Consider the following 15,470-nt stretch of genomic DNA (forward strand, 5'->3'; position numbering starts at 1 on the left):
AAAGCCTTCCCCAGAGGAGGGGAGAAGAAGTTGTGTGGGACAAGGCACTCCTGATAGAAGGTGCCAGGCTGGGGGTCTAAGGGCTGGGGGTCCTGGCCCGGGGTGGGGAAGGCCACTGCTCAAGGGAAGGAGCTGGCCTGGGAGATGAGTGGATACCAGTGGGTAACTAACACACACACTTTCTGTGTGTGTGTGTGTGTGTGTGTGTGTCTGTCTGTCTGTCTGTCTCTCTCTCTCTGTCTCTGTGTCTGTCTCTGTCTCTCTGTCTTCGCCTTGATTTCACTGGGTCTTCCTCCCCTCTCTCAGACCTTGTCTGCCTTCTCTGAGCCCTTCTTGCCCTGCCCCCAGCACTCACCATCCCTGCCCCTCTCTCCCTTGTTCCTGTCCCTCTATTTGTCTCTGCCTCACAGCTCACCATCATCGGGCCCCGTTCCTTCATCCTCAGGAGCTCACCCTCCACCGCGTCTGCCCTACAGGATGTTGCAGCTGAGCCTGTCCTGGCTGGGACTCGGGTTGGTGGCAGCCTCCCCATGGCTACTCCTGCTGCTGGTCGGGGCCTCCTGGCTACTGGCCCGCATCCTGGCCTGGACCTACACCTCCTACAACAACTCTCGCCGCCTTCAATGTTTCCCGCAGCCCCCAAAACGCAACTGGTTCTTGGGTCACCTGGGCCTGGTGAGTGTGGATAGCAGAATGAGTCTGGAACATCAGGGTGGGTGGACTTCCTGCAAGGTCAGGAATGGGGCTCAGGGGATCTAGGACGGCAGAGACGCCAGGGAGGATGAGAAGCCCCCTTTTTCCTCACTCCTTCATTCCTCTGCTCTGCCATCGAGACCTTCCCCACATCCTGTCCTTCTATCCCTAGCCTGCTTTGGGGTCCATTTCCTGTCTGTCTTCCACACATGAGGTGCGCTGTCCAGGGTCTGCTCTGCATGTGGCCCATTTCCTTGTGTCTTATTCTGGGCTACATCTTCCCCACAGGAAATAGCTATCACCTCCTCATTCCCACCTACAGGTGCACAGCTACCCACCCCCTCCCCTCTCCAGGACCCCTCCTTCTAATCTTACTCCCTTCCCCCTGCTCCCTCCAAGATGTCCCAATGGGCACCTTGACCAATCTGGATAAAGTTGGCCACTCACTTCCTCTTTCAGAAGTCTTCTTACACTTCCGCATCCTCCATGCCTGCCTACCTTGTGCCCCAGACTTTGACCTTTGACTTGGCCCCGCTCATGATTAATTAAACAGTTAATTTTCCAATTACTTGTTAACCATCTTTCCAATTTGATGATAGTTCTGGGAAGCAGACACTACAGTGCCCAGTCCAGGGCTGGCATACAGTAGGCATGCAAAATAAATGTTTGATGACCAAGGTGAGGAACTTGCCATCACCCCCCTCAGTCAAGGTCAAAGGGATGGGTGTCCTCCTCCTATCTCCCAGACAGCTTTCCTTTCCTGCCTGGGAGAACTACAACTTGGGGCGGGACTTGCTGCAATCACTGTTCATTAAGGCAAAGTTCAGAACGGGGGCATTCCGAAGTTCACCGTGAAGGTGAGATTCACAGTGCTGAGATTCTAGGTCTTGGAATGGTTTCAGGACATCCTAGAAGCAGCAGGAATGTTACAAAGTTGCTGCAGTTCTGCCTTCCCCTCCAAGGGCTTGTCTGTAAGGGGCCGGTCGTGGTCACTTTTCCTTCCTCCAGCCCCTCTTGCTGTGTGACCTTGGCTGAGTCACTCTCCCTCTCTGTATGTTCACTTGTCTAGAGCACCTGGGGGTATTTGTCAGGTTTGAGTGGGGCATCCTGGGGAGAGGATGCTTCACCAGGAGGCAACCCACACTTCTTCCCCTTTGGGGGCATATGGCCTCAGTTTCTTCATTTGTAAATGGCACAATTGAAAGGCATGTCCATAGCTTGCAGAGAAATAGACGCACAGGATGCACTCTGCATAGAGGATGGCCCGCAGAGGGGGTTCAGAGGGCAGAATTGCTATATTGATTGATGGGCAGAATTCACGACCGTCCCTGGGGTTGGCCAGGGCTGGAAGATCCCAGGTCTGCAGACCCTTTACCATGCAAGGAACAAGAGGCCATGTGGACCAGCCAGAATATGAAAGATGTGGGACCAAAACCCAGTCCACAAGTCCTGAGGCCACCCTGCTACCCACAAACCTCACCACTGGGGATGTCCTCCTGTGGTCGCCCCTGGGGCTGGGACCACTCCCAGGACAAAAAAAATTTGTCTTCTCAAGCCAAGGTCACCCTCCCTGTAGGCAGAGAGCGTGTCTTCTCCCTGTGCCCTGGGATACACGCCGGGGACACGAAGAGGCCCCCAGGACCCTCCTGCCCTCAGAGAGAAGGAACAGGAGGAAGCAGAGATTCCCTCCATCTGTGCAGAATCCCACACACTGTCCACTGCAGAGGTTCCTTCTGGGAATTGATGGCCCTTACCTTCCTTGCAGTACCCCCCCACGGAGCAGGGCTTGAGGGGCTTAACTCAGCTGGTGGCCAACTACCCCAAGGGATACATGATCTGGATGGGCCCTATCACCCCCCTGGTCATTTTCTGCCATCCTGACTTGATCCGGAATGTCGCCAATGCCTCAGGTACCCATGTGGTGGTGGTGCCATGACACATCTGAGGGCCTCCAGCTCCTCTCTGCCAAGCTTCAGTGTGGCCCCTACAGGACCCCGGCCCTTTCTCCCCTCTTCTCTCTCAGCCATCTTCCTTTTTCCTTCAAGTATTCACCAGCCCCCATCTCACTGCCTCCTTCCTCCTGTCACTGCCGTCTGCACCCCCACCCTGGTGTTCTGGGTGAAGGACACCCCCAATCTTGAGGACACAGGTCTGGACAGAGAGATCCCTGACCTGGTGTGGTCAGGAATTGGCCAGAGGGAGATGGGCTGTGGCAACCCATAGGAGGAGCAAGGTTTTCTGCTGGGGCATCTCGGAAGGCTTCCTGGAGGAGGAGTTGCTGGAACTGTGTCTGGATCGATGAGCAGACATATTTTAAAGCAGAGGGTACAGTGGTGCAGTGGAAATCCATAGCATCCCAGGCCCCCTGCCAGGCCTGCCCTCAGTCCCACCCATCCCTAGGCCCAGAGCAATGAAGACTCGTGGCTGGTGGAAGATCTGGGCTGCTATTTCCATGACATCCACCTCTCTGGTGGGTTGACTCTATCCTGCAGCTCGACCACTTCTAGTTCAGTGCCCTCCTTCTCCAGTCCCCAGGAATCTCCCTGAGGAGACTCCACCGCACCCTGTCTCCCTTCTCTTGTCCCCTGTGCCTCCCATCCCCAGACAGACCTGGCAAGCAGAGGAATGAACAGGCAGCAACTGACAGAGACCTTGGCTGAAACACCAGGCTGCTCAGTGACTCTGGGAAGATCCCTGGCTCTCTCTGGCTGCTGAAGTCTCTTTCGGCTGTTAGTGGTAGAAATGCAACCCTGTATGTTCTAAGGAAAGAAAGCGAATCAATTGATAGTAAAGTCCAAGGAGGGTGTCTTCAGGCCCAGCTGGATCCAGGTCTTAAACAATGTCATCAGAAATCTGTCTTCGTCTTTCAGTTCTGTGTTCATCTGTGATGGCTTCACTCTCATCATGGTAGAGATGAATGCCAGAAACTCAACCCCCATGGAAAAGTGACCTCATTCACAACATTTCCAGGGAAAGATACAGGATTCCCTTTAATTTCCCTTGCCTGGGTCATGGGACCAATCTCTGTGTCCCTGAGACGCTGAGTGCCCTGAGAAGCATAGGGTCCTCTGAGCTATTGTTTTGGGGCTCAGAGCAGCTGGATGGTTAAGAACTCAGGCCCTGGATTCAGACAGACCTGGGCTGGAGTCTTAGGCTTAGTGTCTGGGAGACTGTTGGCAAGTGACTTCGTCATTCAGAGCCTCAGTTTCCGTACCTGGAATATGAGGATGGAAGAGAAGTCAGGTGAACGTGGTATTTGGGATCCAAACAGGGAAAAACCCTTTCTATCCTTGCACCTGAGGGACCCCAATTGTCATGTATGGAGAGTGTGGGGAGGGAGCCCAGGAGGAGGCTGAGGACAGACGAGCGGCTGCTGGAGGTGATTCATAGGTTCAGGTCTGGATCCCTTCCTTGCAAGTCCTTCCCTCTGGCAGCCTGGAAGAGTGTGAACTGGGTCATTTTTGTGCCTGTCCAGATTCAGAGCTCGGAGGAAGGTCTCCTGTACACACAGGGGCAGACCAGCACCTACGGGATGTGTGCCGTTGGTGGGTTGGACCCTGGCATGTGGTCACCCACACCTTCCACCCCACCTGCATCAAGCCTGTGCTCTTTGCTCCAGGTAGACACCTCCCTGGCCACAGCTTGCCCACTGCCACGGTCTCTGTGTTGCCTCCAGGTGGGCAGGTGACCAAGGTGCAGACAGAAGGGGCTGTGGCAGAGATGCCACTGCCTCCCTCTCACCCGGACTCCCACCTGCCTGACCTGAGGTCATGTCTGTGCAATGTCTGCTGTATAGCCACGTCTGGTCACGTATGTTTCTACCTGGATTCTGGTTACAGCTGGTGTATGTTATACCTGGTGACACCTTGTATATGTTTATACCTGAGCTCAAATGGAGATGGTCTCAGTCATGTCTGGGGCTCAGCTGTGGCCAAGGACATCTGAGGCATCTTGGAGTCTCCGATTCTTACGTGAGATGCCATTAGAGATTGTCTGGTTCTCCTGCTGGTCACGTCTGGGCCACATTTGGAGTTTGTCTGAGGTCTGGGACTCAGGGTCACTCTGAGAAATGCCTGAGACCTTATGTGAGTCGTGTCTGATGCAGGTCTTAGAGTATGTCTTGGTATTGCCTGTTCCAGGTCTGTGATATAAGTGCATTAGGTCCTGTCTGGGGTACACTGAGGTGATGTCAGATTGTCTTCAGGTCCGTGGCAGAGCACGTTTTGTCATGTCAGTCAGGTTGTGTCGTGCATTTTGGGGCCCTGTCAGATGTCTCAGAAGAGGTCAGAGTGCTGGGGCAGATGTAACGTCCTAGGTCCCTGTAAAGGTGTTTTGTAAAGTGCTGGGCTATGCTTTGGTGTTTATAAGGTGCCATGTCAAGTCATGTTGGGGTATGTTGTGTCATGTTGGGGTGTGTCTAAGCATATAGGGTCGTGTCTATGGGCTCTGTCTTGACTGTATTCTGTGCTGCAGCCTGGTCTGTTCCACCCTCCCTTCCCCCCTCCTCCCAGTTTCCTGTGCTCTTGGCCCCATTCCTGCTATGCCGGGCTTGGAGGAGGAATGCAGGTTCCTGGCTGGGAGCTTCCACTCTCCACCAAAATCCCTCCCCTCCCCTTCTTCCTCGCCCCTGATGGTCCTCATTCATGTCAGCCACCGTCGCACCCAAGGACGTGCACTTCTACGACTTTCTGAAGCCCTGGCTGGGTGAGTAACTGTGAGTGAAGGGGGCTGGGGACGACCTTGGGGGCCCAGGGGAAGGTGCTGCCCTTGCCCACTCCCCGCGGCTGCCTCGGCTAGGGGATGGGCTCCTGCTGAGTGCCGGTGACAAATGGAGCAGCCGCCGTCGCATGTTGACACCCGCCTTCCACTTCAACATCCTGAAGCCCTATATGAAGATTTTCACCAAGAGTGCAGACATCATGCATGTGAGTATCTTGAACTCAGGGTCCCAGCTGGAGTCTTGGGGACAACGGGAACTCAGACACATCTTGTCTGTAATTCTGGCTCTTCTGCGTGGCTTGGGCCATTGTTCTTTCCTTCTGAGCCTCAATTTCCCTGGCTATAAAATGAGTATAATGTGATCCCTGCTTTGCAGGGTGGTAGAGATAACGTAACGGAGCCGTGTCCCTGGCACACAGTAGGTGCTGAGAAGGTAATAGTTTCTGTTTTACCTTCACAGAAACCATGGAATCTTGAGGCACGTTTGATGATAATGAATATCATGTAGTAGTTATTCCTGAGTCACAAATCACTTCAAAACAATAAGGGTTTAGTATTGACAGCAAGTCTGTGAGTCAGCTGGCTCCTTCCTCTGAACGTAGATGGGGTCACTCATGTATCTATAATCAGCTGTGGGTCAGACAGTGTTGGGCTGCACCCACAGGCCTGCAGCCTCAAGACTGAAGGAAGAGCTGGAGTCAGTAACAGAGACATCAGTGGTTTAATGGACGGGGGCAGCTTACACGTCTGAAGCAAGGTCCTGGAGTGACACCACACCATGTGTGGCCGACAGCGGGGAGGACATGGCGGCAGTCTTCCTATGGGGGTGGATGGGTGAGAGGTTACCAGTTGTAGGGGAATTGACAACAGGTTGGCTCATAAGTTACCAAGGAAACCAGCAGAGGAGCATACCCCTCACTACCCCTTTGATAAGCTATCATGGTGGAGATGTTTTGATCTAACTATTAGAACAATGGCTATCTGGGGCTGGGGCGAGTATTTAGGCAGTTACTGATTAGGGTCTACGATTAAGAGGGAAGGTCAGCCATGTGAATAGGGTGTAGGTGAAACAAGGACTGGTCAAGCAAGGGATGTACAGAGAACAAGAGGACAACTATCTTGGGTGGCCTGACCATACAGATACGAAGCATTGCTGATCTGGGGTCAGTCCTCTCACGTGTTTGGAGCTTGGTTGGCTGCAAGCTGACCTAGGATGACCTCAGCTAGGGCAACTAGACCTCCTTTCATGTGATCCTCTCCCTTCAGAAGACATCTCAGGCTGGTTCAAATGGCAGAGGCAGGGTTTGAAAAGACCGAGAGGAAGCTGCGGTGCCCGTGGGGTCTAGGTTTGGGATGATCACCTCCTTATTTTCACCATAGTCTATTGGCCAAAACAAGTCCAAGGCCAGCTCAGAATCGAAGAATGGTGAAGTAGGCTCCACCTCCTAATAGAAGTTACTGAAAAAATACATTGCAAAAGGTTTGGATACATACATGGGAAGGGAGTAGTGGACGTAAGGATTTTGTGGAGCGCCTCAGATTTTTCCATACCTGCAAGCTGACAAGGGAGCTTGTCACTCTTTTGTGGATTCTGCCAGAAGTCATGAGACTCCTGGGTTAGAGACAAAGGACAATGTATTACTTTTGGCACAGAAAACAGCCTGTGCTTCTTGTTGGTTTGCATTCTTCTTCCAAGTCACCAAATACCCTGAGGATGACACAGGTGGGCTTCAATAGATGCCTGCTCGTATAGTATGTTGTATTACAAGGGAAGGAGCCCTAGGTTTAGGGACTCTATGACTTTTATAGCAATGAGAAGCAAGCCTGGTATTTGTCCAGGGGGAGACATTGAAACAGGAGGGAAGGGGGCAGGGCACAACCTTTAAATGAATAACATAGCAAGAGGACACGACATAAACTGATTAGAACCAAATAGATCCAAGATGGCGGACGAGTCGACTTGCGCTAGACCTTGAGCCTCAATATACGTTCATTGTAACACAACAGCTCGCTAAATGACACACCCACAAGTGCCATGACAGTTCAAAGCCTGACCATAAAGGTCAAAAAGTGAGCAGTAGCCCAATTTCTGGAAATTCCCACCCCTTCCCCAAAATAGCTGGAATACTCCTTCCACTCATTAGCCTATGAAATTACCCACCCCTATAAAAACTGACAACCCAATACCCTGGGGCCACTCTCACCTTCTGAGATGGCTCACACTCTGTCTGTGGAGTGTGTTTCTCCCAAGGCCTCTTGCCTTATGAGATGACCCACACTCTGTGGAATGTGTTTCTCCCTAAATAAATCCTCTTCTTACTGATCACTTTGTCTCTCACTGAATTCTTTCTGCAATGAGACATCAAGAACCTGAGCTTCATTAAGTCCTGAGACCAAGCATGTGATTTCAGTTAAAAGACCATGGGTTCAAGTCTCAATCTCGGTTACAAGGTTTCAACATGACCTCACTCCTCAAGGTTGTTTGCTACAAACACAACTCTGAGAAATGGCCCAGGTAAAGAACATCAGAGTCTTGCAATTTTTTGGCATACCCAGCAAAAATGTGCAGGGGTACTCAGGACCCATGGAGGACTACCTCTCTCAACATAGGGGACATTTTCCTAATCAACTTATAACAATGAAGATGATGGAAGCTAACATTTGTTGAGCACTTATTTTATGCAATAAGTTGACCAAGGGTACAAAGAGTATGGCGGGCAGAGCCAGGATTTAAAAACCCAGATCTCCTGACTCTCAGCCATGGTAACTTCATGCCCTAATAGTAACAGCTTTCACACCTACCCAGGTCTGGTCCTCCCTGGGGGTGTGTGCCTGGGCCCAGGAGTCAGAATCTGGGGGAGTGCATCTTGGTGTTTAGGGGTTAGGGAGGGGGTCAGGGGAGTCAGTTCCCAGCCACAGCTCTGTCCCCTTCTTTGTCCAGGCCAAGTGGCAGCACCTGGTCACAGAGGGCCACACCCATCTGGACATGTTTGAACACATCAGCCTCATGACCCTGGACAGTCTGCAGAAATGCGTCTTCAGTTTTGACAGCAATTGCCAGGAGTGAGTCTCAGCCCAGGGCCCAGGAATATGAGCCATACATCCAAGGGAGTAGATGGCAGAGGGAGGACTGACCAGGGAAATCAGAAGGGCCTTCCTGGAGGAGGTGGGTCAGAGCTGGACATTGAAGGACAGGGAAAGGGAAAGAAAAGGAGCTATCCTTTCAGGTCGGTAGACCAACTATCATGTAGACAGTGGACGGTGCTGACATTGGATGTAAGGAGAATAGATAAGGGACTGGGCCATTGACCAGCTAGCGGAGGATAAGTTCTGAGCCATGTGGACAGTTTGGGGAAGGAGAAGGGGCAGGCACTGGCTGAGAGACAGAGGGGAGAAGCATGATATCTAAGCTGTGCTCTGGGTGCCTGGGGCATGGAGGCAGCTCACAGAGATGGGATGTAGAAGAGAAGAGTCTGGAGAGTCTCATGTCCTGGCTCCTCCCCACACTGTGTCTGTGGGCCATCTGTTCTTGGAGCCTCAGTTTCCTGAAGGGAGGTAGCTCTCGGCTTCTGGGTTTCAGGTGTTTTATGTTGTTGGCTTCCTTCATGCTCTCATCCTGCAGGAAGCCCAGTGAATATATCGCTGCCATCTTGGAGCTCAGTGCCCTAGTGGCGAAGCGGCACCAGCAGATCTTCCTGAACGTAGACCTCCTGTACTACCTCACCCCCGACGGGCGGTGCTTCCGCAGGGCCTGCCGCCTGGTTCACAACTTCACAGATGTTGTCATCCAGGAGCGGCGGCGTACCCTCCCCAGTCAGGGTATTGATGACTTCCTCAAGGCCAAGGCTAAGTCCAAGACCTTGGACTTCATTGATGTGCTCCTGCTGACCAAGGTAGGCTCCTCTGGTATCTGAGCAGAAGTATGAGAATGGACCTCGATTTGATCAAAGAGCTTGGATGGATGCAGAGGGTACTAGGGAGCCATGTGAGGTGCTTGAGGGAGGGATGGGTCAGGGATAAGTTTTAGAGGTGAGTGTGTGGAATCCCCCTGCAGGGGATGGCTGAGTCTGAAACTGTGAAGTCCTGAGATTTTACTCTACTTACAAGCTAATAAGTTAGTCTACCACAGAGGCAGACTGTATATATACATGTATGTATATATACAAAACTCTGGATCAGAGCAGCCCATTTATGGCTTATAGCAGTAACAGTAGCCAGAGTAGAATTGTAGCTATGGTTCCCCATTCCTAAATCTCTCTGAGGGCTCCATAATGTTTTACCTATACATGCAGCCATGCTTGCATTGCAGGGTAAGTACCTCCAGATTTTGAACTTTAGAACTTATACAGGACATCATGCCCCTTCTTCCCTATGTGGGGGAAGGAGAGGGAGAGAGGGAGAGAGAGAGAGAGAGAGAGAGAGAGAGAGAGAGAAGGAAAGGGAACAGGAGGGGAGGGGAGGGGAGGGGAGGGAGGGGAGGGGAGGGGAGGGGAGGAAGGGGAGGGGAGGGAAGAGAAGAAAAGAGAAGAGAAGAGAAGGGAAGAGAAGAGATTGTTGTTGAACTTAAACAAATCCCTGTGGGAGAGAAGGCAAAGGCTATAGATTCTACAGGTTTATAACCCATTCCTTATTCCCAGGAAAGATAAGGAATCCCTGGATTTACTATCCTAACATATGAGCAAATGGTTTTGGGGCCATGCTCAAGCTATAGCTTCCAAGTCAAGTTGCCACTCAATCATCCTGTAACCCAGGTTGCATCATGTAGAGACATGAAAATATTTATAGATCATTGATTCCTTTCACCAGGGACAATACAGGAGGCAAAGAGGTCAAGAGGAGGCCTGTGGGGTGGACCCTCGTGTGATAGCAAGCAAACGAGGTCTAGGAGTTCAGGGTGGGCTTGGGTTTCTGGATGGATAATGGAGGTTGAGATTGTCTCAGTTTAGGCTCAGGGGCCCTCAGTGATTCTGGAGATCTTGCTTTCTCTCCAGGATGAAGATGGGAAGGGATTATCAGACGAAGATATCCGAGCTGAAGCTGACACCTTCATGTTTGAGGGTGAGGATCCCAGTGTGAGACTACAGAGGGGAAGGGGTCTCTCCCCCACCAAGGAACTTGGCGAGTGGACCCTAGATCACCCCATCACTCCCCATCCTCCCCATGGGCCTTACTGTGAGGGTGCTGTCCGCCTTCTGGTGCTGAAGTAGCTCAGAGACCCAAGCTTTTCTGATGCCCCTCAGGCCATGATACCACAGCCAGCGGCCTCTCCTGGGTCCTGTACAACCTTGCGAAGCACCCAGAATACCAGGAGCGCTGCCGGCAGGAGGTGCAAGAACTCCTGAGGGACCGTGAGCCTAAGGAGATTGAATGGTGAGCGCAAGTCCTCCTGGTCTTTTTCTGAGCCCCTCACATTGGCCTTGCACCATGGCTGGGGAAGATGGGAAATCTTTTTGTTGATTCTGTCATCATTGCTTAGTGGGAATAGGAGAAGGTCCCAGAGGCAGGGTCTAGTACCCAGTATGTATAACAGGGGAAAGTTTGCAGACTCTTGGGACAGAAAGACCTGGATTTCTGAGAGAATTAGCGACAATGTGTGAGGGCTGATGATGCCACTTAGCACATATTCAGTAAGTGAACTTCCTCTCCACTCCCTTACTTTTCTCTCTGAATCACATGTTTTCAAACATCTCCATCCCTGAGTGTTTTCTGATCTCCTGTCCCCTAATTCTTCATATTATTTAGTCCAGGATTCACAGGGAATACCTGAGGACTAAAGTCATTCAACTTCTGTCCAGGAACAGCTGCGTCTTCATCCATCCGGTTCCCATTTAGGAAACACTGCCAAACTGCCTTCTATCCCCAATTCTATGCCATTTCCAATTCTTTCCAGCCCCATTCTGTGTCCTGGAGACTCAGGAAGGGCCCAGACCCAGTCTTTGCCTTCCAGGAGCTCCCAGCCTGGTGAGGAATAGCCCCAGGTCGGGACACTCCCAGTGTACATGGGCAGTGCTGGGGTTTAGAGTAAGAGAGGCAAAGTCGAGGGTGGAAAAAAGTGCCCCAGCTGAGATCCTGAAAGATGATCAGTAGATATCTGGATGCATTTGAGATGCAGTTAGGTCAAAGAGACAGCCGGGCAAAAATGAAGTGATGTGGGGAAGGGGAGAAAGAGACAGAGAAAGAGAGAGACAGAGAGAGAGAAATGAATGAGGGAGGAGGTTTAAATGAACATATGATTGGCTTGTGGAAAACAGATTACATCATAATATTAACACACACTATCCCAGAGTGTGGAATGAATACCCATTTTTGTATATTCAAATAATCTTTAGGTTTTTTTTTTTGAGGTACGCGGGCCTCTCACTGTTGTGGCCTCTCCCGTTGCGGAGCAGAGGCTCCGGACGCGCAGTCTCAGCGGCCATGGCTCAGCAGCCATGGCTTATGGGCCCAGCCACTCCGCGGCATGTGGGATCTTCCCGGACCGGGGCACGAACCCGTGTCCCCTGCATCGGCAGGTGGACTCTCAACCACTGCGCCACCAGGGAAGCCCAATCTTTAGGTTTTTAATAGAGTTTAAAATTTTAGTATAGAGATCTTATGCAGCTTTTGCTAAATTAACCCTTAGATACTCTTGTTGCTATGGTGAATCATCTAGTCTGTCTGTATTGAGAAATATTTATAAGTTCATTTGGAATACATTCACATTCCTTGTTAATTTTAATCCAGATATTTTATATCATCATCATCATTTCTTTCATCATCTATTCTTTCTAATACAAAAACTAATAATTTATGGATATAAATTTCTTGTGCAGTGAACATAGTAAATGCTAAATATGGAGTCCCATATCAATAGGAAAAATAAAGATCATTTAATAAAAACTTGGAACAACTGGAGAGCTACCTGGAAAAAAGTGAATTCAACCTGCTCTTAGGTCATAAGAAAATAACATCTACATGAATCAAACATTTAAAATAAAAACTAAAGGAGTCTTAAAGGCTCTAGAGGAAACCATGGGAAATTATGTTATAGCTCCAGAGTAGGAAATGCCCTGTTTTGGACACTGGGCCCAAGAGATGTACAAGAAGAGATTGTTATGCTGTTACATGAAAAAGATACAGAGCAGTGTGTATAGTACATAGTATGCTACTATATATTTTTTAATGCAAAAAAGTACTTCTGGAAGGATACATATAAAATAATCACTAGGCAAACTGTGAGGAGGGGAAATGAGTGCTGTGGGGCCATGGGGGTGGTGTTTTGTAGTTTTCCAATTTTGAACTAGTCAACTGTATCAACTATTAAGAATTTAAAACACCACACAAAATGAAGGGGATTAAAGAAAAAGAATTCAGTCCCCTTACTGAATCTTATCTTCGATGCTTATAAAAGTTTTCCAGTGAATTCTCTTGTTTTCTAAGTATAAAATCATTATCTGGCGAAAATGACATATTTACCCCACATTTCAAATGGCATTGCTCTCCTTTTTCCTCTGTCTAATTGCATTAGCTAGTATCTCTAGTGCTGTAATAAATAAGAGTCAACAGTGAATCCGATCTTTTGTTTCTTACTCATTTGCCTTTTGATTTTGCTATCTTGCCATAAAAAATATTTTACTTTTATAAGAATTTGTAAACTTTTTTATGGCTGGCTTTTCGATGTTTTGCTTAGAAAAACTTCTAAAAATATCTCACTAAATTTTGTCTGGTTCTTCTGTGATATTGCTTTTCTTTCTTTCTTTCTAAGAACGATTTTATTGAGGTATGATGGACAAAGAAAAAACTGTACCTATCTAATGTATACAACTTAATGTGTTTGGAGATATTTGATCCATCTGCAATTTTGTTATAGGGAGAGAGGATCTCATGGGACAGCAGGAGGGCTGGGGGGGAGGCGATGTCTCTGTTTTTGCTCCCTGGATAATTGTCATGGGGATTCCTTAGGGACGATCTGGCCCAGTTGCCCTTCCTGACCATGTGCATCAAGGAGAGTCTGCGGTTGCACCCCCCAGTCACAGTCATCTCCCGCCGCTGTACCCAGGACACTGTGCTCCCAGATGGACGGGTCATCCCCAAAGGTGCCCACGATGACTAGGGGAGGAGGTTCCTGGTCAGAAAGAGGGGCCCAATCAGGTGGCTTGGACCTAGTCCTGACTGGCCCCTCCTCTCCCACAGGTGTTATCTGTCTCATCAGTATTTTCGGGACCCATCACAACCCATCGGTGTGGCCAGACCCTGAGGTGCTGCCTCCGCTACCCCCCACCTCCCTCATCCTAGCCCACTCCCCTCGGGGGCCCTAGAGGAGGGCACAGGGTTCTGGCTTAGTAAATCAGACATCACCTCCCCCCATTATACAAACATCTGCCAAGCAGCCCTGTCTTGCCTCGCCCCCAGGTCTATGACCCTTTCCGCTTTGACCCAGAAAACATCAAGGGGAGGTCACCTCTGGCTTTTATTCCCTTCTCCGCGGGGCCCAGGTGAGGACAGAGCATCTGAGGTGAGAATGGAGTGGTGGGCGCAGGGGTCTGGGACTGAAATTCCAGCCTTGATTTTGGGGGCCAGGAAGAGAGAAAATGTAAGATGGTCAGAGTTTCCCTCCGCTCCATTGGACGTTATGGGTAAGGGTCTAGGGAATGGTGGTGGGCCCGAGGAGAGGTCCAAGGTGTGTTGAGAGCCCTGTTCCCCTGTCTGCCGATCTGAGTTCAGGACTGGAGTGTGGGCTAAGCTCTGGGGATATGTAAACCCACGTGGGGGTTCCAGGCACGGTTAGCTTCCTTCTCCATCCCTGTTGGTGGGGATGGGGGTTGTGGGCCAGATACCCAGTGCGGTGGGGCCCGGATGAGGGTTCCGGGCGCAGTCAGAGCTCCCGCTCTCACCCACAGGAACTGCATTGGGCAGTCATTCGCCATGACAGAGATGAAGGTGGTCCTGGCGCTCACGCTGCTGCGCTTCCGTGTGCTGCCGGACAAGGAGGAGCCACGCAGGAAGCCGGAGCTGATCATGCGCGCGGAGGGTGGACTTTGGTTGCGTGTGCAACCGCTGAGTGCAAGTCATCAGTGACCCACCACCGTCTGGCCTGCGATCCACCCTGACCCTAGACACCTCACTTTGCAGATTCCCAGGAATAAAACTGTGTTGCCATGTCTGCCCCAGTCTCATTGAGAGGGGGGCTTGGGTCCTGGGGGGATCCAGGTGTGAACCTGGGGGGCGGGGGAAGGGGTGGGGAGGGGGTGGGTATTGATGTGGTAGCTTGAGCTCCATCTTGGATCACAAGGTCAAGGATACTCTTTAGGGAAGGTGGAGCAGAGAGCTAGATGCCATCAGGTTCGGATGACGCTGGATCCACCACTCCCTCCTATAGTGGTCACCATCCCAGTCTGCCATTTATTTACTAGCTGCTTGGCTTGGGGAAAATCATGTCTCTCTCTAAGCCTCAGTGCCTTTATTACATAATAGTAGCCACCTTATTGCGGGTTGTGGAGATTTATAAGCAAGCGTTAGCAAAATGACTGACTCAGTATCTGGTAAGCATCAGTACTCAATAAGGGTTCATTTCTTCCCTTCTTTTTGCATCAATTTCTCAAATTTATGATGTTTTAAAGTTATAAAAGTTATATTTAAGTTTTGGGACGTGTGGAAACCTGCCGTTGAAGGTAACTGTCATTAGAAGATTCAGTAAATTCAAAATCTCCATAGTTACATCTGTTACATAGTTACAATGGGCTTTGATGTGAAGCTGGTCCGAAGCTAGGAACCGAAAAAAAAATTTTTTCCCTCAGAGAGGCATGAGCCAGGACTTCATTTTCATCTAGGAAGTGGAGGTCAAGAGGGTCCACAATAGTGAGAGGAGGTGGAAGGGGCAGGAGTGGGGCCACTTCCTTCAGCACCTGGGACAGCAGCTGCCTCAGGACTTGCCCCAATCAGGCTGTAGGAGGTCCTGGGATAGAGTCCTAGTCTCAGAGCCTTTCGGGGGCCAGAAGACTTACTGGTTGCAAAATTAGAAAGAAACACTGTAACATGAAATGAGGAAATATTTACTATATTCTAAGCTGAAAATCACA

General features: G+C 50.3%; 1 protein-coding gene across 2 annotated transcripts; it reads left to right on the plus strand.

The window, feature by feature from the left end:
* The first annotated feature begins 26 nt into the window (after window positions 1-26).
* Window positions 27-14,538, plus strand: LOC116751167 (cytochrome P450 4F2-like). 2 transcript variants are annotated; one of them, XM_032626645.1, is made up of 13 exons: window positions 33-60; window positions 477-675; window positions 2,459-2,603; window positions 5,344-5,397; window positions 5,491-5,618; window positions 8,354-8,475; window positions 9,035-9,305; window positions 10,404-10,470; window positions 10,653-10,782; window positions 13,354-13,487; window positions 13,585-13,649; window positions 13,804-13,886; window positions 14,292-14,538. In XM_032626645.1, the coding sequence occupies exons 2-13, from the start codon at window positions 478-480 to the stop codon at window positions 14,467-14,469; spliced, it is 1,575 nt and encodes a 524-aa protein (XP_032482536.1). In that variant the 5' UTR covers window positions 33-60; window position 477; the 3' UTR covers window positions 14,470-14,538. The 2 variants fall into 2 exon arrangements, with proteins under 2 accessions (XP_032482537.1, XP_032482536.1); XM_032626646.1 differs by lacking the exon at window positions 2,459-2,603 and having other exon boundaries at window positions 27-60.
* The last annotated feature ends 932 nt before the right edge of the window (window positions 14,539-15,470 follow it).

This window comes from Phocoena sinus, chromosome 3, assembly GCF_008692025.1.
Source record: "Phocoena sinus isolate mPhoSin1 chromosome 3, mPhoSin1.pri, whole genome shotgun sequence".
In the NCBI taxonomy this organism is placed as follows: domain Eukaryota; kingdom Metazoa; phylum Chordata; class Mammalia; order Artiodactyla; family Phocoenidae; genus Phocoena; species Phocoena sinus.

What these genes read in the sequence shown, in the direction of transcription:
- LOC116751167 (XM_032626645.1), top strand. Translation starts at nt 478, where the DNA reads ATGTTGCAGCTGAGCCTGTCCTGGCTGGGACTCGGGTTGGTGGCAGCC. An exon ending in TCTTGGGTCACCTGGGCCTG is followed by an intron (nt 676 to 2,458) that starts GTGAGTGTGGAT and finishes CCTTCCTTGCAG; the next exon opens with TACCCCCCCACGGAGCAGGG. An exon ending in GAGCCTAAGGAGATTGAATG is followed by an intron (nt 10,783 to 13,353) that starts GTGAGCGCAAGT and finishes GGGATTCCTTAG; the next exon opens with GGACGATCTGGCCCAGTTGC.